At 40.0% G+C, this 10,613-nt stretch overlaps 1 protein-coding gene across 1 annotated transcript; it reads left to right on the forward strand.

The window, feature by feature from the left end:
* Positions 1-5: 5 nt before the first annotated feature.
* On the forward strand, positions 6-10,470 carry LOC114361303 (dnaJ homolog dnj-5-like; the record flags this gene model as incomplete). The annotated part of the gene is made up of 9 exons (XM_028316296.1): positions 6-706; positions 1,104-1,270; positions 2,198-2,318; positions 3,306-3,459; positions 4,635-4,759; positions 5,251-5,353; positions 6,715-6,816; positions 7,396-7,502; positions 10,146-10,470. Coding segments are annotated over 9 exons (1,683 nt in total), but the record flags the coding sequence as incomplete, so codon positions are not given.
* Between the last annotated feature and the right edge of the window lie 143 nt (positions 10,471-10,613).

Genomic DNA, 10,613 nt, shown 5'->3' on the forward strand with positions numbered 1-10,613 from the left:
ATACTCAGGCTGAAGCTGTGCGTAAAACGAAACCTCAAAATGTTGAAACTAAGCCCTCTGTTAAAGCCAACTCCAAACTTGACAAGCCACCGAATAACACCAAGCATGGCGATGAAAACAAACTCAAAAGTGAGAAAAAGCATCAATCTACCATATCTTCTGGTAGTGAGTCTGGCGATGTGAACACAGATGATGCAGAGAAACCGCAAAAGCCATCGAAAAAGTCCAAAAACAAACATAGCAACATCTCCCGCAAGTGGTCTTCATTGGATGACATCACCAACGAAGAAGACGGAAACTATGAACATGGGAATGAAAGCCAATTTGTGTTCATTGAAAATCAGGAAAAGCCATCAAAGAAGGAAAAGAAAAATGATAAAAAAACTAAAGCTGACAAGAATGTCATGGATAGTGACTTTAAAATTGAAGAGGATGAGCAATCGCAATTTGTTTTCCAGGAGAGTCCGACTGACCCTGCTAAAATCAAGAAGAAAAAGGATGCTCGGAACTACCATAAGGCTAGTAAGCCAGTGCAGGACAAAAAGAAAGCTACTCAGTCGAAGGTTAGACGGAATAAGCCGGGCTACTTGGGTCTAGCTCAGAACTATTTAGAACACTGGGGCGGAGCAACCTGGAAGGCTTTGGTGTGGTTTGCTTATCTAATATCGGACATTTGTGGAATGAGTCTACACTTGCTGTTCGATCTGTAAGTTATAAGTTATTATTAATTTATTAGTTCATAGTATAGTAACATATTACGCTATAATATGTTTTGTTTCCTATTATTTCCTGGATTATGACATACCTGTACATTATGCCATAAATGTGAAAATAAGGAAAATTAATCATATTTTTGTACCTAGTTGTATTACATCTTCAATTGCATATTTCATACATTATAATGTTTAAATAATACCTACTCTAAAGTAGAATAAACTTTTGTACCAGAAAATAACATGAAATTCGCCTGGCAAGCAAAAGGGTTCGATTCCCGCCTTGGGCAGTTCAATTTATTCGAGTTATTTGTTAAAAAAATAAAAAATAGTTCAAAAATATCAAATAAAATGCAGAATCAATTGACTATTTAAACTTGCTATTTCTAGTTGCACATCAGCCTTCACGCAGACGTATGTGAGCTCGCAAGCAGTATGGAGGTCCACCAAGGATTATGTATACAAGATGAGAGACAACAAGTACTTGCTGTACATAGATAGAAAATTTGGACACACGCGCTTCGGGTTTTGGAGGAAGTTGAAGTGGTTTAAAAAAGGTGAGGAAGATGATGGTACTTCATCGTCATCATTTCAGCCATAGGATGTCCACTGCTGAACATAGGTTTCCACTAATGATTTCCGTAATGGTTGGTAGTTGCCTCAGTGGCCTGCATCCATCTTTAACATAGAAAATATGATTGATTGTATTATTACCATGTTAGTTTTAACTTCTTATTATTGTTAAAGTTACGGACATAATATGAAGTACAAACTGACATTTATCTCTATCAAGCAAACCACAAAACACCAAAATACTTATTTATAATACATATTTCCCTCCCTACAAAGTACAATAATACAGTAAACTGTTTTCAAGTAACTGATAATAATATTGAATTTACTTTGCTGCTATGTACTTTGTTGATAGGCTTATCAATCGGCTCATTGTGCCACTGATCTAAAATTGTATATTAACACAGACTACTTTTTTATTACTACTAAATTGTACAGTCAAAATTTTGTACAAAAATGTACAGCCCGAAGTAAATTAGCTACCCATAGACTAATTACATTTTTATTACTACTAATTTGTACAGTCAAAATTTTGTACAAAATTTGTACAAAAATGTAGTCTGAAGTAATTTAGCTACCCATTTTTCGTTTTTCTCTCGCTCTCATCAAATGGCGAATCTTTACGATAGAACGAGATGACATGACCAGAAATGGGTAGCAGGTAGTGTGGCTCATAGTACATACAAAAATACAAAAACAGCGTTAGAGAGTAACAGCCATTGGCATATCTAGGGTTCTTTTTCAGGCCCCTGATATGCCATTTCAGGTGGGGGGAGGGTGCTATTAGTATTAGTATCATATATTTTATAGCTCATGAGTTAGTACTATCAACTATAATCTTCAAATCTTTTTTTACGATAGAACCTTTTTTTTTTTGCAAAATCTAAAAAAAAATGTCTTTTTATCTTCAGCAGAAGTTGAGCCTGACACAGGGAATGATTCAACGAAACTGAACGCCAATATACCGCTGCCGGCTACCGGGGAGGAGGCGATGAAGAGGCTGCTTGCGTGCAAAGGAAAGGACCCTTACAGGTAAAGCTCATAGAGTCCATATTAAAGGCAAACTACAACCCGTTCGAGTTAACTGCGGACCCGGCAGACATGACGTCACATCGACGCTTGGGCGGGGCGAATGCAGGGAGGTGTGCCGGTGAGAGAGTCGCATTCCAACGTGGTGCGTAGTTAGCTCTATCGGGTTGTATATCCGGTACATGTGAAATTTGAATTGTTTTCTGTGGATGTGCCTTTAAACTTTAAACAAATAAATAAACTAAAAATTTACAAGTGCCCTGGACCTTTCCATTTTTATTCAAAATCTCTACAAGTAGATCCTTATCTACTCATAAAGATTTTGAATAAAAAATAAAACACCTACATGCCCTTTAGGCGGTACCGGTGGTAACATTACCCTTCCAGTAGGCCTTAAAAACTCATTCTAAAAGACATTGTAAACGAGCATAAAGCAATATTTCTTCGCTACTTTACATCAATATGTCTGCCATATTGAATAAAAAGTCAATATTGCGTCCAATATAGTGGATATTGGACGCAATATTGACTTTTTTTTATGCCTACTATTTTTCCACTATATTTGACGCAATATCATCCTTTTTTCCTCCACAATCCCCCAATATTGTTTTGTAACCATTATCTATCTATTCCAATTCAAAGACCAAAAAATGTTTTTCATTATTCATTGCCATTATATTGGACGTAACTCTTTTTTCCTCCCCAACATTGTTTTGTATCCATTTCTGTTCCTATTCAAAGTGCCAAAAATGTTTTTTTCCATATTGCCACTATATTGGTCACAATATTGTCTTTTTTCCTCCCCAATATTGTTTTGTAACCATTATATCCCACTCAAAGTACCCAAAAAGTTTTTTTCTGCCGTATTGCCACTATATTGGACATAATATTGTCTTAGGAAAAAATATAAAATATGGGCCAATATTGTTTTGTAACCATTCGATCTCTATCTATACCTATTCAAAGTACCAAAAAAGTTTTTTTCTCCAGTATTCTAGGCGTAAGCGTCCACTGCACAGACGAGGAGATCAAGCGGTACTACCGGCGGCAGGCCTTCCTGGTGCACCCCGACAAGAACCAGCAGCCGGGCGCAGAGGAGGCCTTCAAGATCCTGCAGCACGCCTTCGACCTCATCGGCGAGCCGGTGAGACTTTGAACCTTATCTGATATAGATACAAGGTCGATAATAAGTTAAATCCTTACACCCGCTAGTCATATGGTCGGTGAGACGACTATGAACCTTATTTACTAGCTATAAGATTCACAAGAATTAGTGGCGTATAGGCACCAATTGCCGGGCGCCGAGGAGACCTTCAAGATCCTGCAGCACGCCTTCGACCTCATCGTGGAGCCGTTGAGGGACTTTGATCCTTATCTACTTAATATAAGGTCGACATTTAGATACCAGCCGGGACACCAAACCACTAGCTAAATGGCGCCGAGGAGGCCTTCAAGATACTCCAGCACGCCTTCGAACTCATCGGGGAGCCGGTGAGACTTTGAACCTTATCTACTTAATATAAGGTCGACATTTAGATACCAGCCGGGACACCAAACCACTAGCTAAATGGTGCGAGGAGGCCTTCAAGATACTGCAGCACGCCTTTGACTTCATCGGGGAGCCGGTGAGGGAACTTTGAACCGTATCTACTTGATATATGGTCGACTTTTATATGGATAGACAGCAGCCGAGACGCACTAAAGAGGTGTTCAAGATACTGCAGCACGCCTTCGACCTCATCGGGGAGCCGGTGAGACTTTGAACCTTACCCCATTGCCATAAGGGCCATCCACGTGACATAAGCTTCACAAGAACTAATACGCGTAGGTACCAGCAGCCGGGCGCCAACACGCCTTCGACGTCATCAGGGAGCCGGTTAGAAGACTTTAAACCTTACACGCTTGCCTTAAGTTTGACATTAAGTGGCGCCGAGAAGGCCTTAAAGCTACTACAGCACGCCTTCGACGTCATCAGGGAGCCGGTGAGACGACTTTAAACCTTACACGCTTGCCTTAAGTTTGACATTAAGTGGCGCCGAGAAGGCCTTAAAGCTACTACAGCACGCCTTCGACGTCATCAGGGAGCCGGTGAGACGACTTTAAACCTTACACGCTTGCCTTAAGGTTAGACACTAACTGGCGCCAAGGGTCACCAAGATACTCCAGCACGCTTTTGATCTTATTGGGAAGCCGGTGAGACGACTCTTGACCTTATTATAATAGTTACAAGGTTGATAATAAGTTTTGGGTAGGCTCCAAAAGTCCATCAAGCAGGATTTTATTCATATTGTTAGTAAATAAAGTAATTTCTACCATCAGGAACGAAGAGAAGCGTACGAGAGACGCGCGTTAGAATCGCGACACGTGGAAGCGGCGTGGAGCGAGCTCAGTCAGCTGTTGGCCCAGCTTCATGACAAAATGGAGTTTGCTGCCAACACCATAAGGTATATTTTGCAATACTTATAAAAGTAAAAAGTTGTCACAACTTAAAATTAAACTTGTCTTGTTTATATCATTTGATCATCAGCAGATTGGCTTACTTTGGTTCTCTTTCAGTATTTTTATGTGATAGCTATCCAATGGTTCAGCTGCCACATTCATAATAAAAAACCTTTATTCAAGCAAAGATTACATCAATGATTGTTTTACTGACTTTGTTGTAATTACTAGTCAACTGACCAACAAACTAGGTTCCACCTGTCTATTCTATTGGGCACTGGAGTATGAGGCTTGAGATTAAATGGCGTTGTAAACACTTTATACTCGTTAACAAGTAAACACGAGTTTTTTACTGTCTCAGCAGTTGCCTCATATGAATTTATCGGGGGCCACTAACTCAACCACCTCGTCACTCAGATTTTGTATGACTCAAACATCTTATGGCTCAGCCATGACATGGCTCAACCATCAGATGGCTAATTGTCCCCCGTTGCAGATGCACTAATTGCGGGCGGCGGCACAAGCGAGTGGCAACGGATCGGCCGTGCTACGCCGCTCGCTACTGCTCTCAGTGCAAGATCCGACACTCCGCTAAAGAGGTAAGAGTCATAATAACACATTTAAAAATATTATTAACGCTTAAATGAGTAGCGTTCAATTTGAACCTTTATCCGACTGTTAATGTGTAATAATGGTGAATTATTTATTAACTATAATGGGCGGTTCCACATTAAGCCGACTTTAGCAGCGCGACAAACGCGCAATAGACATGCTGTTGATAATTTCATGACAGCGATAATGTGAAAGCGGTTAAAGACTGAGTTGCACCATCTTAATATAAAAATACAAATTGCTAATAATCTTTTTAAAAAAAAACTTACTTTAACGTCAAAAATCTGTCAAACTCTATACAAAAAACACCGGTTATTGTTTAAGTTACGGTTAAAGTAAGTTTGCCCAACTCAGCCTAAGTGATCGTGTCGTTGCAAATGAAACAAAACAGTGCAACATCACTTTTCAAGTTCTTTCAAGAAGTCCAGAGCAAGTTTCAATAAAGTGCTACATAAAAATCAAAATTATTTTATTCAGTACCAATATTTTGGCACTTATGAACGTCAAACCAAAAAATATGTCTCCTTATCTTTTGGGCCCAACCAGCTCGAAGAAACTAGAAGAAACACTGGAACAAACTCATATTTACTTAAACTCAGGGAAAGGGGCGATATCGTGGATCGTTCATCACTCATTAGTGTCAAGTTGCAGGTTCCCGTAGTTGCACATCGTGCAAACCGCACGAAGTCATAATCCAACTTAGATTAATAAAACCTAGATGGATAGTCTTCATACAAACGCTTCGTCAAGAGTGAGGCAAAAATCTTATGTCATTAGTGTCAATTTTGTTGGGGAGTGTAGACAATGAAGGCGATTTTCCCGAAAGTAGGGAAATTTTTAATACGTTTTTAATTATTTTATAACTAACAAAAACAAAACGCATCATGTACTTACTTATTTATTGAATTCAAAGTACCTACCTAATTACAATAAGATAAATCGACTTAAAAGTCTCGATTTCATAAAAAAGGAAGTGTATTTGTACGGCGAACAATTATTATTGGGAAATAAATTTTCTTGTTACTGGTATCATTCCCGTATTTAATTTTTGAAAGCCAAATTCAAGCAAAATACGCGTCGAATCGTAGTACTTACTTATGAAATGTAACACTGGTCACTTTCTTTAGTTTTTCTGATGTATTTAGACACCCTTTCACAGCACAAACCGTCTTAATTAATTAAAAGTCGTCGGACGTGTTTACCAATTTTTCACTTTGACAGTTCATGTGACGTTTACGAGTAAGCCATTCTGGCTCACTAAAATCTGCCTCACCTTTCGTGCACTGACTATCTTTCTAGGTTTTATTAATCTAAGTAATCCAAACAAAAAATGTATTTATTTGCGCAGGGCGACATCTGGGCGGAGTCGAGCATGCTGGGGCTGCTGGTGATGTACTACGCCTGCATGGACGGCGCCGTCTACCAGATCACGCAGTGGGCCAGCTGCCAGGTACGTACCACGACAATCATGGGCGTACCCAAGGGGAGGGCAGGTCCTCCCACCCCCCTGGAAATCGCTTTGAAGGAGCTAAGTCAAACGATTTGACATAAAAAATAGGACTTACAGACGGATCTCCGCGTCAATAGAATCGAGTGATTTTTCTAAAGGTGCGGCCAAGCCCACGCGTTCAGCCTGCGTCCGTGATAGCGTACATTGTGGCGATCACTGCGCGTGCAAAAATTGTTCACACTGAAGATTTCGAATTTCAGACGTTCACCTTGAAAAACAATTGGTGTTGGTGAAGATACCTTAAAAAGCCCTTGTTATTTTGAACCACTTTCGTCCACTGCTGGACAATACCCTCCTTCACGGATTTTCTGCGCCGCCCGCATCCAGGTACTTCCCACGACTTTCACATCGACAGTCCGTCCACCAACTTTTCTGTCCTAACGGTCAATTACAGTTCTATGATCTAGCTAGACTATAGCAACTTGACTTGGGCGATTCATAAGTTGGATAAAGAGCCTAAATACACTTAAGTTTGAATAAAATAAACGTTATTTATGACAATTATTCGTTTTACCGCAGAAAAAGAACCTAAAACAGTTGCGGCCAGACTGCCACGTGGTGCAGTACCGCATAGTGCTGGGCAACAAGGCGGCCGCCGCCGACCTCAGCCAGCCGCCACACGCAGGGTGAGTTCCCACACGTATTAAACCCTTATAAAGCAGAGGGAATATAGTTCCCACCTTATTTTGAACCTTATTCGCTTGTCTATAAACCAGTGGATCTTAACCTTTCAGTCACCAGGGACCATTTTACCAAATTTCTGTCTTGTCAGGGACCACTTTTTTTTTTAAATCCTATAAAAGGGGAGTTCGGTTTCTCGCCCACTGTGCGCCGTTTGCGTTGTGTTGACTCGACTCATCGAGATGTCTTCGCGGACCACCTGGAATGCCTCCAGGGACCACCAGTGGTCCGCGGACCACCGGTTAAGAACTACTGCTATAAACAATGAAAATTTTGACTATGCTATGACTGTTAAAGGGTTAACGTGAAAAACGCCCGTATTCACAAACATTACTATAAGGTCTCACAGTGCGCGTGGATAACACAGGGTAACACACGAACCAATCACAGAGCTCTATTCAAAGCTGTGCGTTCGATTTGCTGCTTCACTTAAGCAAGCATCGTTTGTGAATACGGGCGTAGGTATCATGATAGGGGGACCGAGGAGAGTTGTGACATTGTCGATTTTTTTGGTACTTTTGAACTACCTACTAGCGAGCTCGTAACAAACAATACGCGGTTTTTAAACCTTAATTCTTTAGAAATTTCCATCGATGTAAACAAACACTTGTGCACACAATTACACTATAATTACTCACGTTTTCTTAATATCATACACATTATTTCACAAGCTCATGAAACCAACTTTATTCTCATGATGAAACAAATATAAAATCTAACATTGAAAACAAAATATTTAACAAAATATTTGGATGGTGAAAATTTGTGCTACATGTTAAAATGTCAAATCGACATTTGACATTTAAATTTAGGTCCTATCTCTGGAAAATCTGTAAGTCATAGACAATATTCATAGATAATAATCTGTAAATTTAATAGATTTTATTTCAAGTATTCAATTATTTCAATTACCAATTACTTTGATAATATTAATTTAAAATAAAATATAAACGAGGTTATATTCAACAATGTATTTTGTCTTCATTGAATGCAACAACACACTTTGCGAAGAAGTCTTTGAATTCAGCTTTATTATACAGCAGTGTCACATAAATTATATTTCCTAAACAAATAAAAAAGGGAATATTAAATTTTCTTTGATTAAGATCCTATTTTGACGATCACATTACTGATCTCAACATCAATCAGAAGAGGGATTGATCTTAATAATTACAAACGATCTTTGAAAATCTAATAATCGTCTGTTGCAGTCCAGTAAATGACATTTACAGAATTGCGATTAACGAGAGATTTTGTCGCATCACTAGTAGATCAACTGACATAGACTAAAAATTCGTCAATGTCAGTTGGCCATATTTGTTTACATTTAGAGAAATTTCTAAAGAATTAAGGTATAGTTCAAGTCTCGAGCTAACAAATACGCGCTATTGCGAGCTCGCTGATAGGTAAAAGGTTTCCAAAAATCGACAATGTCACAACCCTCCTCGTTCTCCCCTAAATACAACCCGGTTGAGTTAACTGCGCACCTGGCATCAATGACGTCACATTGACGCTGGGTGTGGGAGGGAGAGTCGCATTCCATTAATGTGCGCCGCGCCGTTAGCTCGATCGGGTTGTACTGATTATCCACAAAATACACGGGATATTTGAAGCACTGTCCACACTGTCAAGAATGAACTTTTAATTTATCGTCGACCAGAAGATGAGCACGCGCAAGCTAAATTCTCAATCCAGTACCTCTATTACGAAAAACTTTCGAGTTCGTTTCGTTGCGTATTCAAAGTGTCATCGAAAAATTTTGTATGAAAAATTAAACAGCGCCCCCTAGGGCGGCTATAATATAGGGGGCGCTGTTTAATTTTTCATACAAAATTTTTCGATGACACTTTGAATACGCAACGAAACGAACTCGAAAGTTTTTCCTACTAGAGGTACAGAAACTGAGCCATGGACTGTAAAACTGGTACTGACCGATTGAGCTAATTGCGCACCTCGCTGGAATGCGATTCTCCCTGCCACTTACCCGCAAACCTCCTTGCGTTTGCCCCGTCAGAATTAAGGGGCGAGGTGTGAGCTTACTTCAAACGCAGTCAATATCGAATGCGTTTGACGTAAACTCACACTGAGCGTCGATGTGACGCCACGGCTGCCAGGTGCTCAGTTAACTCGACTGGGTTGTATATTTTTATTTATACTAAACTTCGCCTAATAGGGAATATGCATCGATTTGAAAAGTTAATAAATTATGTATAAATAAACACTTTAGTTAAATCATAGAATTTCTGAAAAACTAGTATTATAATCGGACTGGAAATAAAAAAGTTACAAGTGTTTAAACTTTGTATGAAAACAACTGAGCGTCAAATGTCACGCGCCCATAGTAATATGTATGGGACTCTGCGTGTCGTTCTAACATGACGTCATTGGTCATGAGATTTCTAACTTCTATATCTTAAGTATCTTTTGAAATTTTTATTAAAGAAAAGCACTGATTGATTTGATAATGCCAAGGGTACTGAAATGTGAAAAATAAAAAAAACCTTGCATATTCAGTTCAGTATTATAAGCGTCAAAATGTGTAAACATCTTTCTCGTTTTCTTAACGTATGTATGTATGTTTGTTGCAGGCACGAACCAAACTTGGAGGAGTTCCTGAACACTTTGTACCGCGGCGCGCCGCCCGCGCCTGAGCCTGACAAGCGGCGCCGCGCGCGCAAACCTAAGCAGTAAGACCGCTACTATACCGGGTAGGGACAGAAAACCGCTTGCTATATCGCTTACACCGGGTTCCCACTATGCCGGACCGGCAGATCTCCCGGTCCGGTAAAATCGCCGGAAGGCCTAGCGGCGGTACAAATTGTATGAGGCCGCTTGTAAAAATCCGTTTTTTTGACCGGACAACGGCCCGATTTTTTTCACCGGATTTAGCGGTGGCGTACGGTTTATAATGAACGTGTGCACATGCATCGGACATAGGTCCGGCGAGAAAATTGACAGCAAACAAAGGATATCCGTTTTTTGACGGTCCGTCGTCCGGTGAAAAAACGGATGTCTACAAACGGACTGAAGCTGTTCACATTATCCCGGATCCGGCA

The sequence above is a fragment of the Ostrinia furnacalis genome, unplaced genomic scaffold (assembly GCF_004193835.3).
Source record: "Ostrinia furnacalis isolate ACB-3 unplaced genomic scaffold, ASM419383v2 OfSCF5538, whole genome shotgun sequence".
Taxonomy (NCBI): Eukaryota; Metazoa; Arthropoda; class Insecta; order Lepidoptera; family Crambidae; genus Ostrinia; species Ostrinia furnacalis.